We start from the raw sequence: 15,464 nt of genomic DNA, 5'->3' as shown, positions 1-15,464 counted from the left end.
GGACTGACCTGTTATCTTAACAAGTGTTTATCAAGTTACTCAATAACGACCCGATTTGTTAACGCGTCAACTTGAAATCTGTTAATTTCATATTGTTTTGTGTAGGGTTAACGAATCGTGTAAGAAATTGCTAGACCTCGTGAAAAGGTGATGCTAGTTGAGGTGACAGTAATGAAGCTAATAGTGGGGGCGAAGGTGGTGAAGACAATGGTAATGTTGTAGATCAAGTAGCGGTGGCAGGCTCGCAACAGTTGCATACAACAGTTATATTTCATTTCTTAAAATTCACTATTTTGGAATTTTAAAAATGAACTCAAGCAAGAAAATTGATGCATATTTGGTTTTGTTCAAATTAGAGGGTGGAGCCCATTTATGGTCTAGTTTTTTTAGTTCCCTACCACATCAATCATCCATATATTTAAAATTGGAAGTGTCTTTCACAAATAACACAAATTTCTTTCATGCACATTTTTATTTATTTATGTTCTTGAAATTGAATAAAACATTAGAGAATCAAATGGTGTAAGAGAAGTGCTACTTAGGGCCAGTTTGAGATTGCTATGCTTTTTTAATAAATTGCTTCTCTTGTACTTTAAGAATAATTAGTTGCAAAATAAAGCATTTGAGCGTTTGATAAACTGTATTTTTAAAAGTGTTATGAGTATGAAAAGCAGTATAAAAGCAATGTCTAGGAGGATAAATAATGTCATTGTTTAAAATTAATGAGCTTATGACATGATTTAAAAATATTTTAATGGCTCAACTCCACTTTTTATTAAAACAGCTTTTGAAAGGAATCTATAGGTTGCTTTTAAAAGCTGCTGTCTGAAGGTCATTGCTTTTAAAATAAGCAGTACATTTTATTTTTACCAAACACTTTTTTATTGCTTAACTTTAAAGTAAAGCAGTTTTTGTGAAAAAAAAAATATCAAAATGAGCCTTAATACTCCGATCTAGTGATATTTCTCTTCATTTGTAAATGAGAAGTCTTAAGTTCGGTTTTCACCAAATGTGAAGTTGAACCATATTATTACTTGTCCATTATGAAGCTTGATAACTCTCTTACTTCTTAGTGTATATAATATATTTTGTTAAAAAAATAGTGTAAGAGAGAAGTAATCTTCACACCCCTCGTGGTCAGATTTAAAGAAATTAGGTCCAGTTTTTTAACGGCGAGGGATCTATAGGCCAACTTAAAAAATTTAGAGAGTTAATTTATCAAAAAAATAATAATTGAGGGCTTATATAATTCAAGGGTCAAAACCCTCACCTCACACGTGGAAGCAAATCCACATCATCACATCGGAAACGTAAAACAATTCGAATAATAAAAAGAACATTCAAAATTTACCCAATGGCCAACGGTCGGATTTTCTGCCTCAATCGCAATCATAGCCGTCGATCACTCAATCATGCTCGACATTTAAGGCCTGCTTCCCCAAACACGAGCACGCATTATCTCTCTCCACAGAGAATGCACAGTAAAAGATAACTCTCTTTTTAAATTTTATTTTCTTCCATCTTAGAGAGAGAGAGAGAGAGAGAGAGTGACATTTTGTCATTTCATTCGCTTCGATTTGAGAGAGAGAGAGAGAGAGAGAGAGAGAGAGAAGATATTTGAAAGTGGAATTTGATTTTGTATGTATAAATATTCAGCTGCTGTCTGGTTGTGTTAGAAAAACCGAAAAAAAGTTTAAAAATTTGGAGTGGCTCGAGTTTGAAATCGAGCTAGCTGCTTCGAGGTTGAAGATTCGCTTTCTGTTCTCCACTGTCTGCTTCTGTTTTTTTTAAATTGGGTTTCGACCGTTTCTTCCTGTTTCTCTAATTGCAAGCAGAAATTTTTTCTGGGATTTCTGGGTAGTTTCTGAAACTGCCACTTGAAAGTGAGTGAGAGAGAGAGAGAGAGAGAGATCCAGCTGCTGTTTGATTGCTGATTTCGGCACCATTGCTGACTTGGGTTTTGTTATTTAGAGAGAGAGAGAGAGAGGGGTTTGACGGTCAATTTGATCTCGGTTCTGCTGAAGTTGATCACAGAGAAACAGATTGTGCAAGCTATAGTGGGTTGCTTTCTGAGGTTGGTCCTTGGCCTTGTTGTCTTTTCATTTTTCTGGATTTTATCATATTTACCAATTGCTTATGGTTCTGGGGTCATTGCATTCCTTTTGTGGTTGCAGGAACAGAAGGGACTGATAGCTAGAGAGAGGGAAAGGGAGAGAGAGAGGAGGGCATTTCTCTCATCATTGTGGCTGTCAATGGTGGAAGCCTCTGGATTTTAAGCAAAGTCTAATCAGCTTGAGGTATTTGTTTCATGATTGTTTCTTTGAAATTTCCTTGAAACTATTTTGAGGGGTTTGGTCCATCCATCTAGCTGAAGTTTTAGACACACTCTATTTGTACAACTTGGGATACAGACTTGTACCTTCCCTTCAAAGTAAAGCCTCTCTCTCTCTCTCTCTCTCTCTCTCTCTCTCTCTCTCTCTCTCATCACCTAGCTTCATTTTGAGTAAAAATGGTAACCAAGTTAAGAATCCCTACTTTCCCAATCTCTTTCCATGAAATCTTGACCCTTGGATATGGATCAAGACTAATTATAGGATGATGCTATCTACACACTCAGTTTTGCCTCTCGCACTTCTCTCAATTTTCGGATTCAGATCGAATGAATTGAAGAAGATGGACAAAATTAAATAGTTATGTGAGAGGTAAAAAAGTAGTGTGTGAACATATAATTTATTTACGAATGGTATTTTACTTTAATCTAATCTAAACGCCAGAAAGATAGATTCGAAATTAGGGTCGAGATCAAATTATTTATTCATCATGATCATGGTTGAGTAAAGCTTTAAGTTTCAAGCACCAATGTGCTCCTCACTATTCACATATATTTCTCTCATAACATTTAGTAGAAGTGAAGACTGATTTGATTTCACTTACAGCAGAAACATGTAACAACTTTAATTGGACGGCACTGCTTTCTGCTTAGCCTTTTAAAAGCAAAACTTTTATTTCATATTATAAAGTTTTTAACCATTTTTTTTTTCTCTCAATTAATTTTAGAGTTCTTATGGAATCCGATGTATGTGAGTTGGTATGATTGCGTCCAAGTTTATAATTGTCATTAAAAATATACATGTTTTAGGATTTAATTTTTGTTTGGGGCATTTAATGATGACTTGCCAACTGTATCTTTCCTAGGGCATCTTTTAGTAATTTCCCATATGGTTGGTCAGATATTGTTTTCAGCAAAGCAAGCTTGCTGTGACCATACAAGGTTCTCGAAGCTATAGATGTTGCCCTATTTGTTTTTATTTACATCTAATGATATTGTTTAATTTCTTCCTTAATTGCATAATTTATACGTTTATGATTGCAACTGCTCCACTGCCTTTTAGTTTTATATGCACATATATCTTTACTTTGCATTTTCTTATTTGTTAGCATTCTTAGAAGCCTTTGTTTTCTTCCAAACTTCAGTTGCTTGGGCCCTGGTATCCAGTTTTATCATTACCCTTATTGAATCATGGTAGAAGAAGGCGGCAATGAGGTTCCGATTGACACACGATCGGTGGAAGAATGGTTGTCACATGCTAGGGAGCTTGTTCCATTGGCATTGAACAAGGCAAGAGAGGTTAAGGGGTTTCCGGGTCGATGGAAGACGATCATTTCAAAGTTGGAGCAAATCCCTTCGAGTTTATCAGACTTGTCTAGTCATCCGTGCTTCTCCAAGAATGCTCTTTGTAAGGAGCAATTGCAGTCGGTATCCAAGACGGTTAAGGAAGTTATTGAATTGGCGGAGTTTTGTGTGGGGGAGAAACACGAAGGAAAACTTCGGATGCAGAGCAATCTGGATGCACTGTCTGGGAAACTGGATTTGAATTTGCGGGATTGCGGGCTTTTAATCAAGACCGGGGTGCTTGGTGAGGCTACTTTGCCTTTAGCTATGACCGGTTCTTCAAATGAGCCTGAGGCTGCTTCTAATGGTAACATAAGGGAGGTGCTTGCACGGCTTCAGATTGGTCACTTGGACGCGAAACATAGAGCTCTTGACAGTCTTGTTGAGGTCATGAAAGAGGATGAGAAGAATGTGCTGTCAGTTATGAGCCGCAGCAACATTGCTGCTTTAGTCCAGCTGCTCACTGCAACATCTCCTCGTATCCGAGAAAAGACTGTAACTGTAATTTGCTCGCTTGCAGAATCCGGAAGTTGTGAAAATTGGCTTGTTTCTGAAGGGGTTTTGCCACCACTAATCAGGCTTGTTGAGTCTGGTAGTGCAGTTGGTAAAGAGAAGGCTACAATTTCGCTTCAGAGGTTGTCAATGTCCGCTGAAGCAGCACGCGCAATTGTTGGGCATGGCGGGGTTCGTCCACTGGTTGAGATCTGCCAAACTGGTGATTCTGTTTCTCAGGCTGCTTCAGCTAGCACTTTGAAGAACATATCTGCTGTCCCGGAGGTTCGACAAGCTCTAGCTGAGGAAGGCATTGTAAAAGTTATGATCAATCTGCTTGATTGTGGAATTTTATTGGGTGCAAAAGAATATGCAGCAGAGTGCTTGCAGAATCTCACTGCAAGCAATGACAATCTCAGAAGGTCTGTAATATCGGAAGGTGGAATTCGGAGCCTATTGGCTTATCTCGCTGGATCATTGCCACAAGAGTCTGCAGTTGGGGCATTGAGGAATTTGGTTGGCTCGGTTTCTATGGAAGTTTTGGTTTCTCTTGGTTTCCTTCCATGCATTGTTCATGTGCTTAAATCCGGTTCACTAGGCGCACAGCAGGCTGCTGCATCTGCAATTTGCAAGGTTTGCAGCTCTACAGAGATGAAAAAACTGATTGGTGAAGCGGGGTGCCTTCCTCTCCTTGTCAAGATGCTCGAGGCTAAATCAAACAGTGCGAGAGAGGTTGCAGCACAGGCAGTTTCGAGCCTGATGACCCTTTCCCACAATTGCAGAGAAGTGAAAAGGGGTGACAAAAGTGTTCCAAATCTAGTCCAACTACTTGACCCTAGTCCTCAAAACACGGCGAAAAAATACGCAGTTTGTTGCCTCGGATTACTGTGTTCAAGTAAGAAATGCAAGAAGCTGATGGTCTCGTATGGAGCAATCGGGTACCTCAAGAAGCTTACAGAGATGGACATCCCCGGAGCGAAGAAGCTACTCGAACGGCTGGAAAGAGGGAAGTTGAGAAGTTTCTTCACCAGAAAATAAAGGAAGAAATGCAAGTGTACTTTTTGTAAGTTTTGTGAAGCTTCTGATGTAGTAGCTGTTTCATGGTCTATATGAAACGTAGTTTTTCATTTGAACTTGGCAAGCCCGGCGTAATCTATGTTATGTATGTCCTATTATTTATAAGTTTATTAAAATATAGAATCTCTGTAATTCAGTATGTTTTTCCTTCTCTACTATCTGGTGTAGTTTCTGGGATCCCATTAAAATTTTAGCCCTTGCATCAAAGCTTCCCTCCTCGTCGCTGTACGAGCAATTTTCGGATGTCATTGGTTGTATATCTCTTTTTCTCTGATCAAGAGACATGGTTGTATATGACCGGTGATATACAACCTATCGATTGGGTTTCCGGGCAAATTTGGTCTCTCGCAACCTATCGATTGATCGAATTAAATGGTGCAAGTTGCACAAGTTCTTGTTATGCCATACATTTACCTCAGCATTTATGTCAGTCTATCCTCACAGTGCTGCTATATTTCTGATGGTTTTCGTTCATTTTTCCATACTCCACCAATCCAAATTGATTCCAAAGAAGCATTAGGATTGCATTTGCATTTGGGGTGTCTCACTGACTTGTTCAATTATAATATTGCTCTTCCAAATTCCAAGAAGCACTTTTACTGAGAAGCATGTCTTAGGTATATGGTTTGAAGACGAGTGTTAGGTGTTGAGGGTATGAAATATTCACCGAACAAACAATTTCTTGTACAAAGGTTCATGAGTATTTTCCTTATATTGTCAATAATTTTTAGAATGGAAGTTCACACTCTTAACACTAGAAAAAATACCTATGAAACATTTCGTGCTCTTTCTGTCAAATGCTATTGAAAACGCTTTTAAACGCTCGACTAATTGTATATTGTTGTTACTTACATTTGTACAAACATATATTTCATACTCCTCTTGATACTTGATACTTGAGACTTGAACTTTATACTCAATTTCTTCCAAATATTTCCGGGATCTTTTAGGCAAAAAGAACCCAATTCTAGTAGTTCAGAATGCTTCTAGAGATAGCATCCACTAAAGCCTTGTTTGGTGGACAGGATGAGATGAGTTATTTCCAATTAAATTGAACTTATAACCCAACCAATGTTTGGTGAGAGAAATTGTATCACATACCAGATTGACTACAAATCTGAAATAAAGAAAAATATGATGGGTAATGTAACCCAACCCACATATGGGTTATGTATGATGGAGTTTTGAGCTCCCATTGTCCCACATCTGGAAACAAGCATTTGTCAAAGGCCTATATATAGGTCAAGTCATTTCTATAAGTGATTAGGTGTTGGACCATTTGGAATGAGGATTGACGCTTGGGCCACTAATTGTGTGGATTAGGCTTAATGATTATACCATAATATTAATATAAATTAATATTAATTAATCAAGACAAGGGCCTTGGGGGCACTTGGGGCCAAGGAATTAAAATTAATCTGATCAATTAGTTTTAATTTCGAATTAAGTTTTTAATTAAATTAATTAAAAACTTTTGATTAATAGATTCAACTATTTGGAAAGAGTTGTATAGCTTCAAATACATCCAAAAGGTATTTGAAGAGGTATGAAACAACCTATATAACTGGAGTCTTTAGTTCCATCGAAAATCATCTTTTTTTTTCTTTTTTTCTTTCCTTCTCTTCCATACAAACATTCAAGAGAGTAAACACACAAAGCAATTCGCTAGAATTCTAGAATCCAGTGCGGGTTATAGAATTAGGTAGTTGAATCCTGGTCGAGCATATGTTGTAGAACCACAAGCACAAGAGTAAGACGGAAATACTATTCGAAGTACATAATTTTTACGCTAGCCTCTACCTTCGGTAATCAAGTTACTATCATTGATATTCTTATATTAATTTATGTATTTATCGTGTAATTTCATTCTGCACAGCAAGTATTTTTGGTAAATAAAATATTTGAATTTCAAGTTCTACTTATTTCTGTTTATTTTTCTTTATTTCTGAATTGTTCTCCAACAATCTCCTAACAGTATGGAACAATCAGGAACTAAACCTCATTCTGAGAAGCCTGAGAAATTTAAGGGCTGAGACTTCAAAAGATGGCAGCAGAAGATGTTGTTTGATTTGACAACACTGAATTTGGCTAATGTTCTGCGCGAGACTGTGCCTACTACAGATGGAGAAAATATTTTTTCTGCAGAAACTTTGACAGCTATAGATGCCTAGAATCATAATGATTTCCTCTGCAAAAACTATATTCTTAATGCATTAGATGACTTTTTGTATGATGTCTATGTGGTGTGCAAAACAGCTAAGGAATTTTGGGAATCACTTGAGAAAAAAATATAAAACAGAGGATGTTGGTTCAAAGAAATTTGTTGTGGGCAAATTTTTGGACTACAAAATGATGGATTCCAAGTCCGTTGTCTCTCAAACTGAAGATCTCCAAAAAATCATCCATGACGTTCATGTTGAAGGGATGGTGATCAATGAGTCTTTCCAAGTGGCGTCCTTTATAGAAAAACTATCACCTTCTTGGAAAGAGTTCAAGAATTACCTCAAGCACAAACGTAAGGAGATAACCCTTGAGGATCTCATTGTTAGGCTGAGAATTGAGGAAGAAAACAAAAAGAATGAGAAGGGCCTGGTTTCGAGTATGGAAGCCAAGGCGAATGTTGTTGAAGGAAGTTCATCAAAGCAAAGGCCTAAATTCCAGAAAACCAAGAAGAAGAAAAGAACTATGCCCTTGGAGTGAAAGGTTAGGACTTCAAGAAAATCAAAAGAAGTTGCTGGGTTTGTGGAAAGCAAGGCCATAGGGCTCAAGAATGTTGTCATCGAAGGGATCAAGGTCCTGGAGGTTAAGGCAACAACAACCGTGCAAATCTGATTAAAAACAATGTGGATGCCCTGACTGCTATGATTTTTGTAATCAATCTAGTATTTGACCACGCTGATTGGTGGATACATACTAGTGCGACTCGTCATGTATGTGGTGATAGAAATATGTTCTCTTCGTACCAGAAAATCGAGGGAAACAAGCAACTATTTATGGGAAATGCATTTGCATCTGTTGTGGCTGGAATAGGGAAATGTGTTCTTAAATTCACTTTTGGAAAGGAATTAACCCTTCTTGATGTGCTGCATGTCCCCGATATAAGGAAGAATCTTGTTTATGGTCCTATCCTTAATAACAAGGGATTCAAACTAGTTTTTGAGTCCAATAAGTTTGTATTAACTAAAGGGGGAATGTTTGTAGGGAAGGGTTACCTTGCTGATGGATTATTCAAACTAAATGTACTTGCTAATGTTATGAATGAAATAAATAATGCTTCTACTTATATTGTTGATTCGTTTAATTTATGGCACTCTAGGCTAGGACATGCAAATTTCCGTTCTCTTTTTAGAATGCATAATTTAGGTTTGCTACCCAAACTTGATTATTTAGATAATGTTAAATGTGAGACTTGTATAGAATCGAAATTTGCAAGTCAAAGCTTTAAATCGGTGCATGAAAAATCCAATGATTTATTAGATTTAATTCATAGTGATTTGTGTGATTTTAGATCATATCCAACTCGTAGGGATGACAATTATAGCCGTTAAACCCGTTAACTGTGGATAATCGATCGAATGGATTGGATTGGGATATGAAAATTCGGGTATAGTTAGGATATGGGGAAAAACCGTTAACTTTATTTGGTTATGGTTTTGGATATGGTTATAGGGGTACCCAATCCATATCCGTACCCGAATCCGATCCGAATATTATATATATATATTATATTTTATTCAATTATGCCTTTTGAAGTCTTGGAATCATGCCCACAACGTATTCAATTATTCCTATCTCTATAGTACTAATTCATTATGCATGCATCAAACCCTATACTATCTTTATTATGCACCAAACATCATACATGGGGCATACCAACAACGTCATCAATTCAATACTCTTATTGTTATATTCAACTAAATTAATTCATTGAATCATTTTATATATCAATTATCAAATGTTCCAAGTTTATCAGATTCATCTCTCTTCAAGAGTCTCACTATCAAGAAATTGGTGCATGTTGTAAGCTCAATAAGTAATCTTTCATTCTTTTTCATGTTATTTGATTCATGCAAATTATCAATTAGCGTCAGTTTTTCAGTTTATTACATATGTTATGAGCCCATAGAATTATGCAAAATTAAATCAATAATGGTCTTTTTGTTTGTTGTCATATATTTAGTTTACATGTTTTATCTTCCCTTCGTATTTGTTTTTGTCCTCTTTTTTTATTATTGGACCAATTTATCATATTGGCTTATCATGAACAACTTCAAATATATATTGTTATGTTTTTTGTAATTGGATGTGGCTATTTAATGGCAAAATTAGTATCTACTAAAATTTATAGTGCGTCAATTGGATGAATATAATTTTTTTTTTTTTTGACGAAGATGGAGATAACTGATAACCGATTTAAAATCCGTTACCCGGTGGATATGGTTATGGATAATCCCCGATGGTTATTTTGCGGTTATGGGTATGGTTAATTTTCATGGTTATGGGGATGGATATAGCATTTCCGTCCCCAAACCGAATCGTTGCCATCCCTGCCAACTCATGGTGGACAAAACTATTATGTAACATTTATAGATGATTTCAGTAAGTATTGTTATGTTTATTTACTTCATCGTAAAGATGAGACCTTGGATATGTTTAAGACATATAAGGCAGAAGTTGAGAATCAACTTAACAAGAAGATTAAAGTCTTAAGGTCGGATAAGGGAGGAGAATATGAGTCTTATGCCTTTGCTGAATTTTGTGCTACCATGACATGATTCATCAAACAACAACCCCTTATACACCACAACAAAACGGTGTTGCCGAACGGAAGAATAGGACTTTTAAAGACATGATCAATTCTATGTTGAATAGCTCTGGACTTCCACATAATTTGTGGGGTGAAGCTTTACTTATTGCAAATAAAATTTTGAATCGAATTGCACCTAAAACGAGAAAGGAGTCACCATATGAATTATGGAAAGGAAGAACCCCAACGTTTAAATTATTTAAAGTGTGGGATTGCCTAGCAAAAGTACAAGTCCCATTGCCAAAGAGAACAAAATTAGGGCTAAAACTATAGATTGTGTTTTTATTGGTTTTGCATCTAATAGTTCAGCTTATAGATTCTTAGTTTTCCATTCTGAAGTAAGTGATAGACATGTCAATATTATTATAGAATCCATAAATGCAATATTTTTTGAGGATATATTTCCATACAAAATGGGCAAATCTGACTTCTTGAGAAAGAGATTACATGATGTTGTATTTGAGGTTAATAATGAACCTAGAGAATAGGATGATGGTTCATCCTCATATAGAGTTCAAGAAGAAGAAGAACTTGAACCTAGAAGGAGTAAAAGGACAAAAAATTGAAAGGATTTTGGGCCTGATTTTGTGACCTTATTAACTGAAACCAAACCTCAATCATTCAAGGAGGCCATGTACACTCATGAAGCTCCATTTTGGAAGGATGCTAAAACAGTGAGATAGATTCCATTATGCAAAATCATACATGGGAATTAGTTGATTTGCCCCCAGCAATAAGCCAATTGGGTGCAACTGGATCTTTAAGAAGAAATTGAAACCTGATGGTACAATTGATAAATATAAGGCTCGTTTGGTAGCTAAAGGATACTGTCAAAAAACATGGTTTGGATTTATTTGATACATACTCGCCTGTAACGAGAATTACGTTAATAAGATTGTTGATTGCTATGGCTGCACTCCATAATATGGAAATACATCAAATGGATGTAAAGACTGCGTTCTTAAATGGAGACTTAGATGAGGAAATATATATGGAACAACCCAAGGGGTTTGTAATTAAAGGTCAAGAACACAAAGTTTGTAAACTTGTGAAATCGCTATATGGTCTTAAACAAGCTCCAAAGAAATGGCATGAAAAATTTGACCATATCATGATCACACATGGTTTTAAGATAAATAAGTGTGATAAGTGTGTCTACACAAAAACTCAAAATAATGCTTGTGTTCTGTTGTGTTTATATGTAGATGATATGCTTATAATGGGAACTAACAAAGAGATAATAAATTGGATCAAGAAGATATTGAAATCAAGTTTCGATATGAAAGATCTTGGACTAGCTGATGTGATTCTTGGTGTAAAAATAAAAAGAAACCAAGAAGGATATATTCTTACACAGTCCCATTATATAGAAGCTACACTTAGAAAATATGGTCATTTGGAAAGTAAAGATGCAATTACTCCTTTTGATGCTAATAGCAAACTTAAGAAAAATAGAGGAGATGTCATATCTCAACGTGAATACTCACAAGTTATTGGAAGCCTTATGCACATTATGAACTGTATAAGGCCTGATATAGCATACTCAGTGAGTAGATTGAGTAGATATACATGCAATCCTGGGCATGGTCATTGGGAAGCACTAATTCGAGTATTAAGATATCTAAAGCATACAATGAATTATAGATTGCATTATACCAGGTATCCTCTTGTGCTTGAAGGATTTACTGATGCGAATTGGATATTAGATAGTAATGATACAAAATCCACAAGTGGATATGTATTTACTTTGGGAGGAGTAGCAATATCTTGGAAATCTTCCAAACAAACATGCATAACTCGATCAACTATAGAATCGGAATTTATAGCTCTTGATATGGCTGGAGGAGAAGCTGAGTGGCTAAGAGATTTTTTGAAAGATGTTCCCATATGGCCTAGACCTGTAACGGCAATATGTATACACTGTGATAGTTTAGCTGCACAATATCGAGCTAAAAATAGTGTATACAATGGGAAGTCTAGACAAATTAGACGAAGGCATAATACAATAAAGCAATGGCTCTCTAGTGGTGTAATTACTATTGTCTATGTCAAGTCAAAAGATAATATTGCGGATCCGCTTACTAAAGGTTTATCTAGAGAGCAAGTCAAGCATACATCAAGGGGAATGGGTTTAAAGCCAATAGAGTAAAATGAAACTGCCAAATGGAAACCTAACTTAGTTGATTGGAGATCCCATGGTCTAGGTTCAATAGGCAAACTGGTTTGGTTAGTTTCAAAGAAGAAACACACTTACTTACCCATTCCTATGATGGAAGAAGTGTAGTGACTGCTGATGGGTGTAAGATACATTAGTTTAATGAGATTGATACTTGTAAATCAAGTGGAATAGTAGCAGCCTATTCTTAATCAATATCACCTATATGAGAGTAAATGTGGGGTCGCATTTATGAGAATTACATGGTTACATTCTCTAAAGCTCTCATGAATCCAGCATTTGTTCAGGACCAAAATGAACACAAACGTATGAATTTGCGTTGTGTTGGTGAGACATATGTTTTGCTTATTGTCTTGGTTTACTGCGGAGATGAACAGTTCAAGATTTTATATTCATTGCGTCATCTGGTAAATCCGATAAGTATATACTAAGGTAGGTTCAAGTCCAAAAGACACATCTCCTAATGTTTGTCACAGCTATTGTTTACTCTCATTTTCACCTTACCCTAGGCCCTAATAGTCAGCTCAAAATGTGGGGTATTGATGGAGTTTTGAGCTCTCATTGTCTTACATCGAGAAATAGGTCATGTCATTTCTATTAGTGATTAGGTGTTGAACCATTTAGAATGAGGATTGAGATTTCGGCTACTAATTGTGTGGATTAGGCTTAATGATTATACCATAATATTAATATAAATTAATATTAATTAATCATGACAAGGGCCTTAGGGGCACTTGGGGCCAAGGAATTAAAATTAATCTGATCAATTAGTTTTAATTTTGAATTAAGTTTTTAATTAAATTAATTAAAAACTTTTGATTAATAGATACAACTCTTTGGAAAGAGTTGCATAGCTTCAGATACATCCAAAAGGTATTTGAAGAGGTATGAAACAGCCTATATAACTGGAGTCCTTAGTTCCATCGAAAATCATCTTTTTTTTCCTTTCCTTCTCTTCCGTACAAACATTCAAGAGAGTAAACACACAAAGCAATTCGCTAGAATTCTAGAATCCAGTGCGGGTTGTAGAACTAGGTAGTTGAATCCTGGTCAAACAGACGTTGTGAACCACAAACACAAGAATGGGACGGAAATACTGTTTGAAGGACATAGCTTTTACGCTAGCCTCTACCTTCTGTAATCAAGTTAGTATCATTGATATTCTTATATTAATTTATGTATTTATTGTGTAATTTCATTCTGCACAGCAAGTAGTTTTGGTAAATAAAATATTAGAATTTCAAGTTCTATTTATTTCTATTATTTTTGTTTATTTCTGAATTGTTCTCCAACAATGTAACCCATCCTTGTCAATCTAATTCTATCCCTAGGGGCCAATCCCATCCAGGACACCCAGTAGACTTAGTGGAAGAAAAATATGAACTCTAAAATTAGTGTCTAGTTTTAGTTGTGGTTGCACACCAAAAAGATGAGAAAAACAAGCATGACATCATGGAAGACATTGTTATAAACATCATTTTGATTACTAAAAGTGGCCCCAACCCATCATTATTTGCATCATGCTAGCATAACTTAGCATGTGATTGTATTTCGAAAAATAATTCGAGCCACATGATATTGTTTATTTATTTATATTAGAGTTTTCTAAATTTATGTCATCCCTAACCCTAATTGATTATTTTATATGACATTTTCTTTAATTGATATAGAACAATAGAGTAATTAGCTAACATGGTTATCCATTATTGATATGAAATCTTATAATTATTGATGAATGAAATTGTTATTTATGGTAAAATTTGAATTATTGATTATTGATATTGAATTGAATTGAATTTTTGCTACTGGATATTTATATAATTATTAGTATTAATTAATTGAATTGTTGGTTTAATTAGTGATTAGTCATATAGTATATGAAGATGCATAGTGAATTTTCATCATTGAAAGAAATTAGTGATCTTGTAAAGGAGTCAGTGAAGACCGAAAGGTATGCAAGCTACAAGTTAGTGTATAAGCTTCTTAAATTGACTTTGGTGTTATCGGTTGCAACCGCTTGGTAGATAGAGCTTTTTCTGCTATGAAGATTGTGAAAACACTATTGTGTAACACAATATGAGATCAATGGTTGGGTGATAGTAAACAATGAGAGAGATGTATTTGTTTTTTATTGATAATGAGCTTATTTTGATACGTTTTTATGACATGAAACCACACCAACAACAATTGTAACTTATTTATATTGATAAATTATGAACGACACTACTATATAAAAAGATTTGGTTGTTGCCATTTTTTCTTAACCTGACACTCTTTTAAATTTGCCCTTCCCCTTGAAAATTCCTGGCTTCGCCACATACCAGAAATAAACTTTTTATTTTATTTTTTATTTATTTTAATCAAAGACCAGAAATTAACTACAACATAGATGGTAAGTCAAAATTTCATTGTTAAATTAATCTGTCAATATATACTTAGTGTTTAAAAAAGAAAACATGGTTCGTGTTATAGGCATAATTTACTTAAACAATTATGGAGGCCAGAAAGAGAGAGATGGTGCAGCATAGAGAGAGAAGAGAGAGATGTGTAATTGTGAGGTGTGTTCTATTCCACCCCATTGTGCCTTTTTTTATAGTAGTAGGGAAGGTTAATTCCTTACCCTTTTAAGATTACAACTCTAATAGGATATTAACTACTAAGCGGAATATTCAAAGATATCCCTAGATACACTAGGATTTACACAATCACATTCCTAATCTAATAAGACTGCAACACTTCCCCTTAAGTGTATAAATACTCAAGTAAATGGCGCATTGTCACATCCCGACCCAGGGCGGATCACTTCCCGGGCCCGCTCCACCACCGTAGCACGATATTGTCCGCTTTGGGCCCCGACCACACCATCACAATTTTGTTTTTGGGAACTCACGAGCAACTTCCCAGTGGGTCACCCATCATGGGAGTGCTCAAGCCCCCTTCTCGCTTAACTTCGGAGTTCCTACAGAACCCGAAGCCAGTGAGCTGCCAAAAGGCCTCGTGCTAGGTAAGGATGGGAATATACATATAAGGATTACTCCCCTGGGCAATGTGGGATGTCACAATCCACCCCCCTTAGGGGCCCGACGTCCTCGTCGGCACACCACGGCCAGGGTGAGTCTCTGATACCAAGATGTCACAATCCACCCCCCTTAGGGGCCCGACGTCCTCATCGGCACACCACGGCCAGGGTGAGGCTTTGATACCAAATTGTCACATCCCGATCCGGGGCGGATCACTTC

The 15,464-nt window shown here is 36.1% G+C and overlaps 1 protein-coding gene across 2 annotated transcripts; it reads left to right on the top strand.

Annotated features, from left to right (window-relative positions):
- The first annotated feature begins 1,492 nt into the window (after positions 1-1,492).
- On the top strand, positions 1,493-5,381 carry LOC137735321 (uncharacterized). 2 transcript variants are annotated; one of them, XM_068474738.2, is made up of 3 exons: positions 1,493-2,074; positions 2,175-2,297; positions 3,475-5,381. In XM_068474738.2, the coding sequence occupies exon 3, from the start codon at positions 3,521-3,523 to the stop codon at positions 5,201-5,203; it is 1,683 nt and encodes a 560-aa protein (XP_068330839.2). In that variant the 5' UTR covers positions 1,493-2,074; positions 2,175-2,297; positions 3,475-3,520; the 3' UTR covers positions 5,204-5,381. The 2 variants fall into 2 exon arrangements, with proteins under 2 accessions (XP_068330839.2, XP_088552448.1); XM_088696322.1 differs by lacking the exons at positions 1,493-2,074; positions 2,175-2,297 and adding an exon at positions 2,305-2,431.
- Positions 5,382-15,464: the final 10,083 nt, after the last annotated feature.

The sequence above is a fragment of the Pyrus communis genome, chromosome 7, assembly GCF_041283825.1.
Source record: "Pyrus communis isolate YQ-2024b chromosome 7, ASM4128382v1, whole genome shotgun sequence".
NCBI classification, from domain to species: domain Eukaryota; kingdom Viridiplantae; phylum Streptophyta; class Magnoliopsida; order Rosales; family Rosaceae; genus Pyrus; species Pyrus communis.
Note: the sequence above shows the minus strand (reverse complement) of the source record. Positions and strands in the feature narration are given on the sequence as shown.